This window comes from Salvelinus sp. IW2-2015, linkage group LG14 (genome assembly GCF_002910315.2).
Source record: "Salvelinus sp. IW2-2015 linkage group LG14, ASM291031v2, whole genome shotgun sequence".
Taxonomy (NCBI): Eukaryota; Metazoa; Chordata; class Actinopteri; order Salmoniformes; family Salmonidae; genus Salvelinus; species Salvelinus sp. IW2-2015.
This window is the reverse complement of record NC_036854.1, coordinates 19,307,090-19,325,746: the sequence shown is the minus strand read 5'-3', so window position 1 is coordinate 19,325,746 and position 18,657 is coordinate 19,307,090. Positions and strand designations below refer to the sequence as shown.

The window sequence follows — 18,657 nt, the reverse complement described above, 5'->3', positions numbered from 1 at the left end:
CTTTCTTAAGCTTAGTGTTCTTATTCTCCCCCACACATACAGCCACCAGTGAGCAGTGGTCTTCACCAGAGCAGGCTTTGGAGAGCGCTGACAATACCATAAGGATGTTTGTAGCATATGTCAACAGCTGACGGAACAGCCAACGAGAGAGCACTCTTCCATTTTGTTGTCTCTTCCAGTTTCCACGTGTAAATGTTGGGTTTGGCTCTTTTGTTCACTGGGAGGTTGTAAAATTGATAGGAAAACACCCATTTCACAGTAATTAAATATATATTATTTTCTTCCACCTTTCCTCTGCTAATGTGAACTGACGATCCCCAAATACAGCCTCCATAGAGCAACTTTAAACGGGAACACTTTCTATGGAGCAGATGACTAATGATGTAACACCGAACAGCTGTGGGAGAAACCGTTTCTAACAGAAACCCTCCCTCCCCTGAGCGTGGAGTCGTTCTGACCAATAGGAGAATCTCTAGGGGCCTGGGCAGTGTTCTGCTAATAGATGTTTAACTAAAGCATGTCTTTTTAATGGCTCTGACCGCCTGTTTGCTGAGACACAATGGGAGAACTCCCCCAGGATTAGCCGTGACATCCACACAGCCCCAGCCGCCCGACTGAAGAAAGTAGGCTTGCGCACGGCTGTCTGAGGGGACAGATGCATGGTTGTATGTGGGCGGGGAGTGGTAACAACATTTTGATGGAGCAGTGTTCACATAGATCTATGTGCTTTAATTAGGCCCGATGGATGGAGGGAGGGAGAGAGAGAGAGAGAGAGGTGACATTGAAAGCATACCTGTATGTGTTGTAAGTGCTTACGGAGCGAGTGCTACATTAAGTTGTTCTTCAGATCAGAGTGTTGATGATGACTCAAATAGGAGCTAGACGGAACATAGCTAAGCCCTTCACCACATTTCCTAAAGGATTTTACAGCTTTTTTTAGCATAGAAATTTGTATCCATTGTATGCATCTTCTTTGGCTTTTCCCTTCCAGGCACCTGCTCGTGTGCCTGTTGTCATTCTTAAATGTCAAATGGCTAGTGAAGGAGTGGGCCATCAAGGCCCTGTGTTGATAACAGGTCTTATCGTAATAGATCCCACAACAAAGTTAAATCAGTAATACAACATGGAATTGGGCTGGGAACAATACAGTAGATAATATAGCTTTTGTCGTGGGTCTCTGCTTATGAGTCATCGCAAAGCCTTGGTAGGCTGGAGGAGGAAGATAGACTGAGGATGCATTCCAAATGGCACCCGATTCCCTATAAAGTGCACTACTTTTGATCAGGGCCCATAGTGCACTACTTTTGACCAGAGACTATGTAGGGAATAGGGTGCTATTTGTTCCGCATTCTGATTCTAGAGAGACGGTTGATTGTGTTTCGGATTAGTCAGAGGGCTGGAGCAGTACAATTTGAGTTGGAATAAGCAAGCAGTTTAACATACTGTAACTAACCCATTACATTATACTTTTTTTTTAAAGCAGGAAACCATGATCAATATATTGTAAATTTAACTGCATCACACAACTCAAAGTTTACATGGTGCTATTCTGAGAAAGCTGTATTTTGTGTGTACTATAGTTCATATTCCAAATGAACTCAAAGTGTGCAGGACGGGAGAGTGCCTCAAAGCACAGCAATAGGTACAGCGAGCTTTTTGACATTGACAAAGGGACACATAGATACACACTTACTCACAGGGCAGCACTACAGATACATTTTCACAGTATGTGGACGAGAGGCTGAGCCTCTAAGTGCCCATTGAAATGAGCCGGAGCATCACTTACTACTGGGCTCCCAGTGCTTTCAGCTCTGAGCGGGCATGCTGAAGTGGCCATGCACCCCTCTCCCCAACAATCCCCGCTTTGGGGTGGAATGCTAATCCTGTCACAAAAAAAATCCCATTTTAGTTTTTCATTTTTACATCCGACAAGCCATTGGTTCATGGCTTTTTTAATGTCCTCTCTTAAGCCATATTTGTAGTGTCACCACTCATGTTTTTTGGTGTGGATTACCCTCAACACCAGGCGATGTTCTTGTATGAATTTCTTTCCTTCAAGAGGTAGCTAACTCTTTCTCTCGCTTGGTATAATTTTATAGTGATAACACAATGTCAGTTTAATGTAAAATTTCCCTGAAATATGCAGAAGGCTGATATACAGTAAGAATCCAGAAAGAAATGTGCATTGACAGAGCTGCCCACTGGGAGTAGGGACAATCAACTGGAATATTCTCACCAAAAACGGCATCTAGTAACTGTTACTGTGTTACAATAACTGATGGTTCCAGTCCAAGGGGACACAGCTAGATGCCTGCAGGGTAGAAGCAAATCAAGCCAGAGTTTGAGGGAACTAAAGAGCTCCCGCAGCAAGCATCTTTGTGCTTTTGTTTTGTTCTGTTTAAACAGCATGGTGGCCGAACCGTGCCCACTGGGACTGCTTTAGCTACACATACTGCTAAGCAGCTCAAAGTCCTCTTTTGTGTGACAAATGAGCAGGCAAGCACAGTGACCCCAAATGGATGTTTCTGGATTTGAAAGAGATACTGTTTGATCTACATCTGAGATCTAAAGATTTGCTACAGTTCTGCAGCATACTGATCTTGCCGTAACTGTTCAGAGATCTGTGTTGTTGGTTTTCATGCTCTCCGAGTCCAACGTGCCCTTAGTGTTTCTGAGTGAGAGAAAATGCTTTGTTTTCTACCCTCTACTGTGTTTATCTGTTATATGCAAATTCTGTGATTGGAGGTGGTCATGGTTGGAGCTCTCTCTGCTCTGGGGCACACTGTCTGGATTGTGGTGATCCTGCAGAAGGTTGCACTCTCTGGAAACTTACACGAAACACCACAGGTGGTTGGTGGCACCTTAATTGGGGAGGGCGGGCTCATGGTAATGGCTGGAGCGGAAAGAGGGGAATGGTATGACATTCATCAAACACATGGTTTTGATGCCATTCCATTCGCTTCGTCGTAGCCGTTATTATGCCGTCCTCCCCTTAGCAGCCTCCACTGACGTACACGACAGCCTCTGTCTGCGGAGGAAGCTTGTTATTTTCCCCCCCACGACAAGAGAACGGAGCAGATAGAACTTGACCTGAGAGGCAGCCACCGAGACGGCTACAGTACTAAACTAAATGCTTTTGAGAGTCCACTGGAAAGCAATCTGTCCTTTTTACTGACTGACAAAAATTATTTGTCTCCAAATATACAGTATAATGGTCTAATGAAATGTACCTTAACATGTTGTGCATGTTAAATATATAATTTGTATATTGAAAATAATTGGAAATGAATTTAATTGATGTGGAGGCACTATCCAATGATAATTGGTTGGAAGTATTACATATTTACACATTGCCCTTTCAACTGCATGGGACTAGATTCATGCTGGATTTATTTTTTTATTTTTTTAACACTTCAACGCCAAACCAATGAGCTACAGTGATGTATTTCAGGTGAGGTCAAGGAGAATTGTGATAAAGAAGAAATTTGATGAAAATGTAATGTTGTTCAATGTGCATATAAAATGACCCCTTGATATTGGAAGGCGTACAATCTATGGTTTCGATTTAAGAAGCTCTTTATTTTTACATCTTATGGTATAAGGGAGTAATGACAAAAAAAACAATGTTAAAAACATTTTATGTACATTTACCCTAAATCCTACCCTACTTTAAAACCTCTACTAAATACCTACATTCATGGCTCACTTAAAAAATAACAATCTCAAAGTAACTTCCCAAGTTAAATAAAGGATAAATAAATAAAACGTATTCATTTGAGAATAAACTGCACATACAGTAAGGAAACACTTAGTAAGTGAATGAGGCCTGATGTCACTATAGTACACTTTTGTGCTGTGAAATCCAAAGGCATCAATCTCTCTACACTAAATGATTGATTGGCTTATCATCCTCCATCCGTTTCATAGCTTCCGGAATCGTGACACAGTCATCCGTAGATTCGGTACACACAATGGCCTCTATCAATGGGACAAAGAGTAGCTTTGCTGCCTCGGGCACTAAACAGTAGCATTCAGTCTTTCTTAATGAGGATGGAAAAAGCAATAGGTATTTGTGGACAATCTTCTTTTGTGTTGCTCTCTAGCATAAATTATCCCCACTGACAACATCATTAACCAGAGAGTATTTATTGGTTCCTATCACTCAATGCCCTGGCTAACAGAACTGAATGTGAATGCCCCCTTCACTGTGTCCTCATTTTACATCTGGATAGATTTCCTAAAAAAAGGGGAGAATTCTTCCCTCCTGAATACACGGTTGTGCTAATGAATCATTTAAGAGCATCATTACATTTTGAAGGATCTCTCAGTCATTCACAGCAAACTGTGCAATAATCCCCCTTTCCTGTTCCATGTGTATAGAGAGGCAGCGGTGGCTGGCAGTCATAGTAGTGTGGGCAGATGATTAGGGATGAGGGCTTGGAGTGAATGAGTGGGACTGGAATAATTTGGCAGCTAGGAGGAGGCATAACAGAAGCCTCTGCTCTGCTAAAGCTATCTCTGGCTGCCATTTTTCTTTCACATCATTTGCATTGTTTGCCATCCTCAGAATGTGTAGTAGGCGACAACTATCCTTGTTTCTTGTTAATATTGCACATACAGTAGGCCTGGATGTATAATTCCCCAAAGAAGGCCACGAGTTTGTGATAAAGCAAAGTAGATCGATGGTATGACTCCTGGTTTCTCCTGTACTGTCATTTGTCTATCACCCTTTCTTCAATCATTGAAGGCTTTTTCTTCCAAGTTAGTATTGTCCCTCTACAAGGGATAGATAAATCTGCAGTAAGAAGAAGATAACGGAAGGCCTAAGTGAAATATCCTGCATTTTGTGTGTGTGTGTGTGTGGGTCAACGTGTTGATTGTGTGCGTCTGTTGATTTTGTGTGCGTCTGTTGATTTTGTGTGTGCCTGTTGGAAGCAGCCAGGGCAGTTCAGAGAGCTCCCATTTTAGCGTGTGTTTTCTCATTAGTGACTTTTCCTTATCGATGCCTTTTGTTTGTGAGCCATATTAGTGATATAATGAGATGGTCTACAGTTGCAGGTTCAGTAGCTCTGGCTGCTCAGTGCCCCACCTCCCCTGCCGTGGGCCCTAAACACAACCAAATCCATGTCATTATCGCACGTCTGCTTAGCAGTCTCTGATGTTCTCTCAGTTCACAGCTACAACAAGAGAAACGTGCCAACTGAGCAGTACCAATATGCAAGTCCCCTAAGCGGGGAATATGGCCACACCCCTGGGGTGGCGGCACTGATTGCCCAGAACTGTCACTCTTACTGGTGTCACGTAGCTTTCATGTAAAAGCCTAAGTTTCCGAGCCTAATGACAGGGAGATCTGTTTGAATCACAGCACGGGGCTTTGGCCTCGGCTGAATAACTTAGTTGACAAATCACTTATTGGGGACAGAAGTTGTTATGGTGTCTGCCTGGTTCCGTCCCAAACGGCACCCTATTCCCAATAAAGTGTACCACTTTTGACCGGGGCCCATGTGACTCTGGTCAAAAGTAATGCCCTGCATAGTGAGTATTATTTACTGTGTACAGTACACACTCAGATGTCATGTTGATAAGGGCTGTTTGTTACAGCGGGTACACAGCGGGCACACAGCGGGCATTCATATTTATATGCTAAAATCATGAGATAAGAGGAATAATGAACTGTCGTTGTGGAACGCTTTCAAGCATGTGTCCATGATCACACTGCGGTCTCAAATGTTACATTCCCAGACCGCACAGCACAATATACGTCAAAGGGAATAGGAGAAAACCACATTCAAAGAGCAACCTGTACACCCTGTCTCCGACGCGACACAGCCGTGTTAACCCAGGTTAGACCTTGTGCTCATACTTAGTTGACTTTTGAAATATAAATCGTAGAAACCTGGGATAAATGTGTGCAGAAAGGACATTTAAAAGTATTGAATACTTGAATATAGAACATAATGCACTGACTCCACTGGGCCTAATGCTCCAAGGCCACCTGACTGAAGCTGGAGCTGAATGTGCAGGGCACACAGACAGGGAAGAAAAGGGCCATTACAGATGGATAGGCAGCTGAAAGACAGTTATTGTGACAGACAGAGCAAACTTATCTGAGGCCTGAATGGATCCCATCGACTGCTGTAGAAAAGCAGCTATGCACATAAAAGTTAAAGTGGATCGCACTACTATGCACAGATATTCATGAGAACACACAATGTGAAAGTAGGACTTGCATGCAGATATACAAGAACTCTCACCATGTATTGTGATCAGTTCTGCTTACTATTTTTCTTGTTTCTGTTATTTTCTGTCCCCTGTCTTTTACTTCCTGTCCCTATTCTGTTTCTTTCATATAATACGGTATATTATATGGGGAATCTATCACATTTTTCTTTTACGATGTGGATTCCAACTAAAGCAAGATTCCTAAGGCAGGACCAAGACGACCCCTATTCATTTAGTTGTGTGGCCTCACTCGAGTGGGGTTGTTGCTTGTAATCCACTTCTATGTGATTTCACAGTTTGGACTGAGCTCTAAGCTCCTCCACAAACACATCTCAGAGAGGGCTGAGAGAGGACATCTGGGCAGCCCGAGATCTGTTGACTCTATGCCGTATATTGACTGATTCATTATGATACTTCTTTAACAAGTCATCAACACTATACCCACCTCACATAGGAGATTAAAATTCATGACCTTAGACAAATAAAATCTGCACATCCTCAGAGAGAGCATCAGTGACAATCCTCTGCTGGTTCAACACTCTACCAGGTGGGGGCAGTCTTGACCAAGGTTAGCCTATATGGCTGCACTGACAATAACAGCAGGCTAGTCTGGTATAAGGAGAGGGGGATACCTAGTCAGTTGTACAACTGAATGTATTCAACTGAAATGTGTCTTCTGCATTTAACCCAAACCCTCTGAATCAGAGAGGTGTGGGTGTATATATATAAGGACAGAGTAGACAATGTTGTGAGCAGCAAAACTCCTGCTTTTGTTGCCGAAAACCCCAACCTTGTCAGTGGCCATGTAGTTCCCACACACCACCCTCTCTAAATGACTTGTCATTATTCATTATTGTTGGTACTCAACCTTGTTTCAATTCGCACTGTAGAGGCCCAAATAGAAACTAAATTAAAGGGATTTGCTCTCCGCTACACAAGCCCCAAGGTCACAGTATTGAACGGACTCAACGGGAAAATGTAAGCCATGCTTTTTTCTAGGTCAGTAGTTCTCTGTAGCGGACTTACCAATAGGCAGAAGTGGCAATTGCCTCAGGCCACACATCATCAAGGTGCGTCATGAGCTGGGCATAACCTCCCTCCCCCCCAGGCAGAGGACATGTATGTGTAGCCCATAATTCCAACATCCAAACAGTGTACTGTGCACCCACAAACTTTCCTTCATTTCGCAAGTGGCTGAAACTATCTCAACGGAGAAAGCATCTGAGCGAGCAAAACAGCGCCCCTCTGTCTTACTATATGTAACCCATGTATCTGATGCTGTCTGGCCAAAAAGAGTATGGCATGTCATACTCTTTTTGGACAGATAGCATTTTGAAACATCTACATTTTAAAAAGCCAAATAAATCCATGTAATATAGCCTACACCATCACATTAAATCCATTATTTATTTTAGACGGGTCTAAAGAAACATGAAATGAAGAAAATGTAGTCTGTTTCAGAAGAACATAATAGCATACTCTGAGTTATCCTTATGTTGTCCAGATGACGCAATCTCAATCGCACTCCACACTGCCCTTTTCCACCTGGACAAAAGGAACACCAATGTGAGAATGCTGTTCATTAACTACAGTTCAGCGTTCAACACCATAGTGCCCACGAAGCTCATCACTAAGCTAAGGACCCTGGGACTAAACACCTCCCTCCGCAACTGGATCCTGGACTTCCTGACGGGCCGCCCCCAGGTGGTAAGGGTAGGCAGCAACAGGTCTGCCACGCTGATCCTTAACACTGGGGCTGTAACGATCGTCTAATTCCTCCTCCTCGGATGAGGAAGAGGAGTAAGGGTCGGACCAAAATGCAGTGGTGAAGGTAGACATAATGATTTATTAAACGAAACCGAAAACACGAAGAACACTAGAGAATTACAAAAACAATAAACGACGTAGACAGACCTGGACTTGAGAACTTACATATAACGAAGAACGCACGAACAGGAACAGACTACATACACGAACGACAAAACGAAACAGTCCCGTGTGGTAGACATATACGGACACAGGAGACAACCACCCACAACAAACAATGTGAAACAACCTACCTATATATGGTTCTCAATCAGAGGAAACGTCAAACACCTGCCTCTGATTGAGAACCATACAAGGTCAATTAACAATGACACTTAACATAGAACAAACACAGACTGCCCACCCAGCTCACGTCCTGACCCACTAAACACAACTATACAAAAGGAAAACAAGGTCAGGAACGTGACAGGGGCCCCTCAGGGGTGTGTACTTAGTCCCCTCCTGTACTCCCTGTTCACCCACGACTGTGTGGCCATACACGACTCCAACACCATCATTAAGTTTGCTGACGACACAACAGTGGTAGGCCTGGTCAACGACAACGATTAGACAGCCTATAGCACAGGTGTCAAACTCATTCCACGGGGGGCCGAGTGTCTGCGGGTTTTCGCTCCTCCCTTGTACTTGATTGATGAATTAACATCACTAATTAGTTAGGAACTCCCCACACCTGGTTGTCTAGGGCTTTATTGAAAGGAAAAACCAAAAACCTGCAGACACTAGGCCCTCCGTGGAATGAGTTTGACACCCCTGGCCTATAGGGAGGAGGTCAGAAAACTGGCAGTGTGGTCTCAGGACAACAACCTCTCCCTCAATGTGAGCAAGACAAAGGAGATGATCGTGGACTACAGGAAAAGGCGGGCCGAACAGGCCCCCGTTAACATCGACAGGGCTGTAGTGGAGCGGGTCGAGAGTTTCAAGTTCCTTGGTGTCCACATCACCAACCAACTATCATGGTCCAAACACACCAAGACAGTCGGGAAGAGGGTACGACAAAACCTTTTCCCCCTCAGGAGACTGAAAAGATTTGGCATGGGTCCACAGATCCTCAAAACGTTCTACAGCTGCACCACCAAGAGCATCCTGACTGGTTGCATCACCGCCTGGTATGGCAACTTCTCGGCATCTGACCGTAAGGCGCTACAGAGAGTAGTGCGTGCGGCCCAGTACATCACTGGGGCCAAGCTTCCTGCAATCCAGGGCCTATATAATAGGCGGTGTCAGAGGAAAGCCCTAAAAATTGTCACCCAAGTCAGACTGTTTTCTCTGCAACCGCACGGCAAGCGGTCCAGAGTGCCAAGTTTAGGACCAAAAGGCTCCTTAACAGCTTCTACCCCAAGCCATAAGACTGCTGAGCAATTAATCAAATGGACTATTTGCATTGACCCCCCCACCCCCATTTTTTGTACACTGCTGCTACTCGCTGTTTATTATCTATGCATAGTCACTTCACCCCTACCTACATGTACAAATTACCTCAACTAACCTGTACCCCCGCACACTGACTCGGTACCGGTACCCCCTATATAGCCTTGTTATTGTGTTACTTTTTTAAATTTATTTTTTTAACTTTAGTTTATTTGATAAATATTTTCTTAACTCTTCTTGAACTGCACTGTTGGTTAAGGGCTTGTAAGTACGCATTTCACGGTAAGGTCTACACTTGTTGTATTTGGTGAATGTGACAAATAAAGTTTGATTTGATGTTAGGCCCTGATCTGGCTATGCCATATGGCTGTAGGCTACACCAGTTCATTTAGCAGACAAGATTTTCTTTATATTATTTTATAGTATGAAGAATACAATTGAACATAGCTGAATAAAATATAAAGGATGTTTTCTCCAAACGATTTGGAGAAGTGAGCACACTATTCTGTATTGATAGGTTACCAAAGAAACAGGTACTCCTAAATGCTTAATATTGTAATGGCTGTCAAAGTCCTTCTCCTCCTCAGACGAGGAGGAGCATGGATCGGACCAAGATGTGGATTGGTAATTGTACATGTTTAATGTAAATAACAAGAAAACACTACAAACTACAAACGTGACATACCTCAAAACAGTCCTGTGTGGTCCAAACACTGACACAGGAAACAAACACCCACAAAAGCCTACTGCCTATGGCTACCTTAAATATGGCTCCCAATCAGAGACAAATGAATGACAGCTGTCTCTGATTGAGACCCAATCTAGGCAGCCATAGACATAACTAAACAACCTAACAAACACTATCCCATACACATACAACACCCATAGACTAACCAAACACACAATGCCCACCCCAACTCACGCCCTGACCAACTAAACATAATCAAAATAACATAAAAATAGGTCAGGAACGTGACAAATATAGAGTTATTTATGTAACTTTAGTTGTGAAACAAACATTGTGCTATATATTTTGATTTGAATACATTCTAAGGCTGAATGATGCAACTCTAATGAGGATTTGAAGAAGTTGCAAGGCATGAGCTCTGCTTTGTGGGATGTGATAGATCCCAAATTAATACAACCACTAGCATCAAAATAACTTTTTTAGGTAATGAGGCGGACGCAACAGATAAGAACATTTTAGCCGAGAATATTGATCAATTATTAGGCTATTTCTTCACATTATAAGCACAGTAATGCGCACATGACAGTAGGCTATAAGCGCAAATGTTCCATTAGCAGGAAAACACCATTCTCAAAAGTGACCGCAAATGCGATTATGCATGTAATGCTATTATTATAAAAGGTGCATTTCTATGGTGAAAATGATCTTCCCCGAACTTGAAACTCATGCACTGCATATGTATGCCAGTTAGGCTCTACACCCGTTGTAAAGTTATTTAGCCACTTTAGTTGTGATACAAATATTGGGCTATACTGTATGTTTTTAGATTTTTAATACATTCTAAGGCTGCATGATGGGACTCTAATGATGATTTGAAAAAAGTTGCATGAAAGGCATGAGGTCTGCTTTGTTTCTTGCACAGGCTGTACACACTTCATCAGTTTCTCATTCACAATTTGACAAGCGCTTGATAATGCCTCGAGGTTTCCCGGCAGCAAATATATCATTCACAAGTGATAGGCTAATATTGTCACCCATCAGACTATTCTTGATTTAATCTTCTCTTTACATATACAAAATAATATATGTGTGACATTTTTGGGATTTAGAATGGACCATTATCATGCATCTGTCTGGAAACACAGGCAGGGTAAAAAATACATGTAATCTATGCACTTAAATAGCGAATGGTGAACGCTATTCCCAAGGTTAATTTTCATGCCAGCCAGGTAGGTTATACTCCTGTTGTAAAGAGAAGCAATGTGCTTAATATTAGGAAAGTTGAGAAAATAAATATAGTAGGCCTAGCCTATAGAAAGCTAATGGGGTCCTCCTCTTTTTAGTAGAGACCATCAATGTTTACTCACACAATTGCATAGCCTATAGAAATGTTGAGCAACAGGAGCTCATGTGCTCCCATTAAGTGTTTGATTAGATTTTTCGATTACATTTGCATTGATGTCAGAGTGATTAGAGGGACAATAGAGTGCTGCGTACCAGGCAGTTAGCAAGTTTGGTAGGCTACTAATGACCATCAGCAGCATCAGTGTGGCGGTAATACGGTCACCTTAACAGCCCTAGTCTTTACTATGAAACCCTTTTTTTCTCCTTTTTTTTATGGAGTGGGGGAGGGGGGCCCTCAGACTGGCCACTGCCTGGGGCCTCCAAATCACTATGTCCGCCCCTGGTAGTTGTACATCATGAGAAGGTATAGTGAGCAGCTGAGACCCCACAGTGCTCTAGTGTGTTATTGTGATATATCCTATGTTTATGGGAAACTGGCCTGTTTGGAGCAAAGACCAACCAAAGCATAGGAACTGCTTCTCTGATCATAATTACTGGAGCTCTACTACTCTATGTATTTATATTAGTAATTAGGAAATAAATAAAGCCTCTTCATAATATTACCAGGCATGACAACATCTACTAGATGAGATATTTGAGAAAAATGTACATACAGTTTCAGAAGATTTGATCGCCCGTTGAAGCTCAGTAATTAACTTTACTGTAAACATTAAGGGATAGCAAAGTTCACTGGAACTACAGTACACATTTGGTGAAAGGGGAAGTTTAGTATTCAATTCTATACGATAATATTGAGAAAATCAGATCCTCTATCAATGCATACATCTAGAGAGCAGGGCACTGAGGAAAGAGAACATCCAGATGTGATGCACCTAGTAGCTCTCCTCTTTCTGTGGGACAAACAGTGAGACACTATCCTCCTGTGCTCCAGACAGTCCTCTAGACAGTCACACAGGCCCTATTGTCTCATAGGTGCTGGGCACTGGCAATAAAACATTGCTGTTTGGACCAGCATCAGGGAGGGTCGAGCCGTCCCGTCTGCCTTTTCACATACATCACCTTATCGGACTGCCCGGGTGATTGATGGTGAGTGTTCCAAATGGCACCCTTTGCCCTTCATAGTGTACTACTTTGCCCAGGGCCCATTTGAACACAGCCCTATGGGCCCTGGTCAAAAGTAATGCACTACATAGGGTATAGGGTGCCATTTAGGGGGCAGACATTGAGAATGGGATCAGAACAGAGTTATATGCTGGGGACCCGATGTGCACTGCAAATGCATGCCAAACCCTCCTTTGAAAATAATTGAATCACACTCCAGTTAAAGGCTAACTGGGGGAAACATGTTTGTTATTAAAATGCTTTATACTCAAAGCTCATCCTCTGCATTTCCATACTAATGGGCAGGTAAGGGCCCTCACGCGTTCGTATTACTGGGCACACTAGGCCCACTGCCAGTGGCTTCCCTTGCTTTTAACAGAGTGCTTTCAATTTAGCCCAATTAAACTGCTTTACGTCCCACCGAGAGTGTTTCAGAGCGGCATTACAAACCACCCTTTTCAATTAAGCATGATGAAAAGATACATGACAGATCCCTTTGTTTTCATGTTTGAATATCTGAATATATACCATGAATGTCCTGGGTGCCCTTTGATATCACTGTTAACTAATATTTTGTTATCAGTACATGTTATCATCTTTGGGTCACATCTTGTGTCTCTTGGTCGATAACCAACATAAGTTTGTGTTAAGGGAATTATGTTCCCAAGGTTTATAAACTGAACTTCAATTAAAATACTCAGTCTGTAGCCCAGAGTTTGTAAGGTTCTGGTTGAAATGAAACAGACAGAGGCCAGTCACAATATTTATTCTCGAGAGCTCTGCCCATCATTTCATGTACATTGGTTTATATACCTCTCATTTCGTCATAAATGTCCCTCCTCCTTTCAGACAATGACAATGCTGTTTTACAAGTCTTCTCGTATGCCTACATTGCTTACCATATGCTACAACATGTTACACAATCTACTGCAAGCCGAACGGTTTCTCCCCTCCCTGAGTGGGGACGAGACATCTTTCCTGTTGTTAGTTTCACAGTGGTCACAAGTTGTCTGTTAACACTTCCTCTTTGCCTATGTACTGTATAAACATTCTTCATCAGACAGGGTAGAATTCTGTTAGTTACAGTCCTGTCATTACTTTTAAATGTATACATCATTTAGTCATTATACATAAAATTCATAACAGTATGTTGTGAATTCATATAGCTACGGTTTTAACAAATTTATGCCGTGGATATATTGAAATATGTTGTTTGCTAGCATGTGCTCAAGGATCTCATCCTGCACAACAATGAAAACGGTATTCCAGGATTAGCGCTTAGCCTCCTAATTTACAATAGTCTTACTACATGTTGAATGTAACCGTAATTTAGTCTTACTTGAATGTAACCCCTGATGCTATGTGCAAGAAGCTGTTGGTGCCTCTGCAAAGAAAGCGTTATATGTTTGTGACAGATGTTGCTCAGTCAAATAACTTTTAGTCTTTGCTAACTGTTCTCCAGAGAGGACCAGCAAGCGGAGCTGGATGGATGCTAAAATACAACGGGTAGAGAGTACTGTTCAAATTTGCTGAGTGTCAATGCGATAGAGGCTGATCTGTTATGCAGAGTATGGCTCACCGGGAAAGCTTTACTATTATTAGGACCAGATACAGCACGAGTGCCATTATTCTAGAAATCACTTCACACTAATATCATCAAGATATGCAACAGACTATTTCATATATTTAATACATTTTACCTGACCAGGAAAAAGCAAGCAAGGTTTTAGAGTACAATCAATGTATCAAAACAAGAAACCTTGAGCCTTTTCACAACCGTACTGCTCAGCATCGAAAGCAGAGCATTTATTCCGATAATTGGTCTTCCTTTTGTTGTCACAGAGGTGGATAAGTGGAGGGATTAAAGAATGTTAAGTTGAAAGGTAATGAGACATTATAGGTTTTATATTCAGCTACTAAGAGAGGAATCTGCAGCAGCTTAGTTCATCAGCACTGTAGTAACCCATGAAGCCACTCAAATGTACTAATTTCCAACAGGGCTTTGCCAGAAATTGATTTCATGTTATAGTATAATTTCAATAATTTGGTGGGTGCTTATATTTGTCCTATTCCTGGATACATCTTACCAACCTTCAAATAAATACTGTAGGTGAACGATTAACACGATTCATGAACAGCAACACGTTGGGTGTGTTTCCTGTTGAAGAGACAGCGGTGAATGGCGAAGCCATCACAAATCTTATGTAAATTCCATCCACGTGGTTGCTACTCTTTAACCTTGGTCATGGTCACACTTGTAAGTAGAGCTGCCACTGGAGAACAGCATTGAGGTGATTCAGATGCAAAATCCACATGGGACAACTGTCTGTCTATATGATCAAAACAACATATCCCTGTGGATTGAATCCTGTGTTCGTCAAACTGCCGTCTCTACTCAAAAGCTGGAGGTAAAAAAAAAATGGAACTACTTGTGAAAGTAGACCGAGGGTCCAGGCTAGCTTTGATGTAAATACTGGTAAATTCACTTTGTGCTGCAACCCATTTAAGGGTTGACTCATTGAGAAAATGAACAGAAATTCCCACTCTTCTCTATTTGCAATGGACTTGTAATGCCATCCTTGCACTTACTGTATCAACTTAAAACTTTACACAGGCATGCTGGCTTTGGCTTCTTTGGTATGCCACATTTTCTTCCATATAGAGTCTGGCTACACTTTTAAAACTGCTACACATTGAGGCCAAGGGGCTGATTTGATACAGTCTCTCTCTGGCTGTTTTATTGTACAGTGGTTCAAGTAGATCTTTGTAATGATGGTCTTGCATATTGGAAATGTAATAATCTTTCCTCCTACAGACCTAAACCATCCTCTGCTGCTGCAACCTATTGTACAGGTAACCGTGGCTAAAAAGGTGTAGCGATGTACGCTGAAAGTCAGGAAGCAAGTTCAGGGAGTGATAACATTTAATTAATAAATGAACAAAACAAGAAACATGAACAATGACGACTGGGGAAGAAACCAAAGGGAGTGACATCAAGGAGGTGATGGAGTCCAGGTGAGTGTCATTATGCGCCTGACGCTGGTGACAGGTGTGCATCCTAACGGGCAGCCTGGTGACCTAGAGGTCAGAGAGGGAGCACACGTGACAAAAGGGTAATTTGTGAAAATAGTATAATTCCTCCTACAGATGTAGGATCTTAATTTGAAAAATAACCCTGCAGAAACTAATCCTGAAAATGATCRTGCAGCAACAGGAAATTTGAATTATTATGTGGGTTATATGCATAACAAGACTTCAAAAGCTTTTTTAAACCTCAAATACACTACATGTTTTAAATGCAGGAAAGTTCTTCTCAACAGGGTGATCAAATTAAGATCTGTATTAGCAGATAATCACATTATTTTTATGGATCTTCTTATGATCCCTCAAACATAACCAAGAAGATGTAAAATAAAGTTTGCACAGGTACAGAGGATGATCAAGGCGTACTTTTTTCTTTCTCCAGTTCCTTGAAACTGAAAACATTTAAAGAGACATGTTTTGTTCTAGTAGTTGTTCAAAGTAGACTATAACTGTGTATGTGTCATGTAATGGAACATCGCCACTGGTTCTCTTTATCTTGGCAGAGCAATGAGCAGAAACAGATTCAAAGAGGCTTGGATGTGTAGACATCTCAAAGGACCTCAGTGCTCAAGGCCCCATCGGAACCTTGAAGACATAAATAGATTTTTTGTACTATCTGAATTCACACTGAGCTTTTCATGTGCCGGGATCCCAGCTCACAAATCTGCTAATCAAAAGAAGCAAGAAGAGATAAATAGTTAGATGAAAAACAGCTTTGAATAACATGTGCTCAACAAAATTGCTATCTAAACAAACTGTACTGTATGTAACACATTTACAATAAAGAATATAGAATTTGTCTTAAAGTTGTATTGTCAATTTCGTTTTGTATTTAAACGCCACTTTAAACATGTACATGACACTGCAACAAAATTTCTCCATGGGGACAATAAAGTCAGTATAAAGTATAGGAAGACTCACTGAATTGTTACTTTGATTACGCATTCACTTACTTTGTTCACATTTATTCTGTATTGAATAGTAAGTAGTGTGTGTGTGTGTGTCATGTGATATTATTGCAGTATAATACGTCAACAAGTTAATGGATTATCAAAAGTAATGTTGAGAGTTGCTTGAAATAATGTAAGTTCTATTGTATTACCAATGTGTACATTTCTACCGGAACTGCAAATCAATTACTTAATGAATCGGCCCCTCACAAAGGACTGTATATGCATTGTATTTGGCATAGAGGCCTCAAATTTGGGCCATGTCTGCTCGTGGATTCAAACCAGTGACCTTTCGGTTACTGGCCCAACACTTTTAACTGCTAAGCTACCTGGCTGTGAAATACCTGTGTGCCATCAAGTGTTTTATTGAAAGCATCAACGTTTTTATTTTTTAGCCTTTGCAACAAAAGCCTTTAACTTTCCCGGAAACTTTGACATAACATATGGTTTTGAGATGGATCCCTTTTCAAAGTGTGTAGGTTAAACAAAGCTTTACGTATCATTACAATATGAGTCAAGAATTTATAACACGCATCGCCAGTATCATTTTCCATAGGTTGCATTGGGTACCCAATTCTAGGAGCCTGTTTTAGACTTGTTTTAAGCCCAGTGAAGATTTTAAGACTTGATTTTAAAATATATATTTCTATATTAAAATCTGAATTCTATGAATATATCAGTGGGATACTAGTCACCATTATCACGTACAGTATTTCTTGTTTTGGAGCATAATATTTCTATATGTAGCAAAATCTCTGCTGGCCCCTAATACTATCGGTCACTAACAGATTATGATATCCATATTAGTTTCAACATCTAACAAGCCTGGCCCAGTGAAATATAAATGATATGTTCGAGAACACTGAGTCTGAAATGCCTGCAATGATTTGCAGCATATTCCCACATTCATCTCTGTGTGTCCGTCTCAGACACTCAGATCATTGGCTAAATCTTACTCAAATTCCCCACAAAATGAAACAGCGTAAATGTTTATGGAAATTGAGAATTGGAGTAGGATAGTGTTTTCCATCAATAGTCTTGAAATCAGTCCATTGCTTTCTGAAGTGGAACAGCTGATGGACTTTTTCTCCTGAAGGGGACCATGCAGAATAGAGAAGCTCCCATTTTCGATCTAAAATGCTTTTGTAGCTATTCTCCTGGTGCAACACATTGTTATTGTTATCATCAATTTGAATTATCCCTAGATACAGAGGAACAGTGTGCTGCAATTTCGCCTAGGCTATACCACAAAATCTTGCATTATAATTTTACAACCATTTTGTTTGTCTGGGTTATAGTTGTTTTGGTCTGTCATTTTGGTCTGTTTCTCATGTCTCAAATGCCTTAATCATGACAAATGACAAATTAGATTTGTATATGTTACGAGTTGACTACATGAGGCAAAGTACAGGATGTTTCTTAAAACAGATGTATTGCATTCAGATTAAGACATACAAAAATAAGCACTATATATACAGTGCCTTCAGAAAGTATTCATACCCCTTGACTTTTTACACATTTTCTTGTATTACAGCCTGAATTCAAAATAGATTAAATCGATTTTTTTCTCAACCATCTACACACAATAACCCATAATAACAAAGTGTAAATACATTTATTGAAATGTTAGCAAATGTATTGAAAATTAAATACAGAAATATATTTAATTTACTTAAGTATTCACACCTCTGAGTCAATACTTTGTAGAAGCACCTTCAGCGGCGATTACAGCTTTGAGTTGTATTGGGTATGTCTGTATCAGCTTTACACATCTGGATTTTGAGATTTTCTCCCATTCTTCCTTGCAGATTTTCTCAAGCTCTGTTAAACTAGATGTGGAGTGGCGGGGAACAGCAATTTTCAAGTCTTTCCACAAATATTCAATGGGATTCAAGTCTGGGCTTTGGCTGGGCCACTCAAGGACTGTCACATTCTTGTACTGAAGCCATTCCAGATTTGCTTGGGCTGTATTCTTGGGGTCATTGTCCTGTTGGAACGTTAATCATCGCCCCCTGTCTAAGGTTGTTTGTACTCTGAAGCAGTTTTCATTAAGGATGTGCCTGTATTTGGCTCCATTCATTCACTTTATCGTTACCAGTCTCCCAGTCCCTG

General features: G+C 41.3%; 1 protein-coding gene across 1 annotated transcript in view; it reads left to right on the top strand.

The window, feature by feature from the left end:
- The window catches only part of LOC111973221 (bifunctional protein GlmU), a 29,878-nt gene extending 26,323 nt beyond the window's left edge, over positions 1 to 3,555 (top strand). The window contains exon 4 of the mRNA XM_024000511.1: positions 43 to 3,555. Coding sequence (XP_023856279.1) covers positions 43 to 131 — 89 coding nt within the window. The 3' untranslated portion in view covers positions 132 to 3,555. The remainder of the gene's footprint in view (positions 1 to 42) is intronic.
- The last annotated feature ends 15,102 nt before the right edge of the window (positions 3,556 to 18,657 follow it).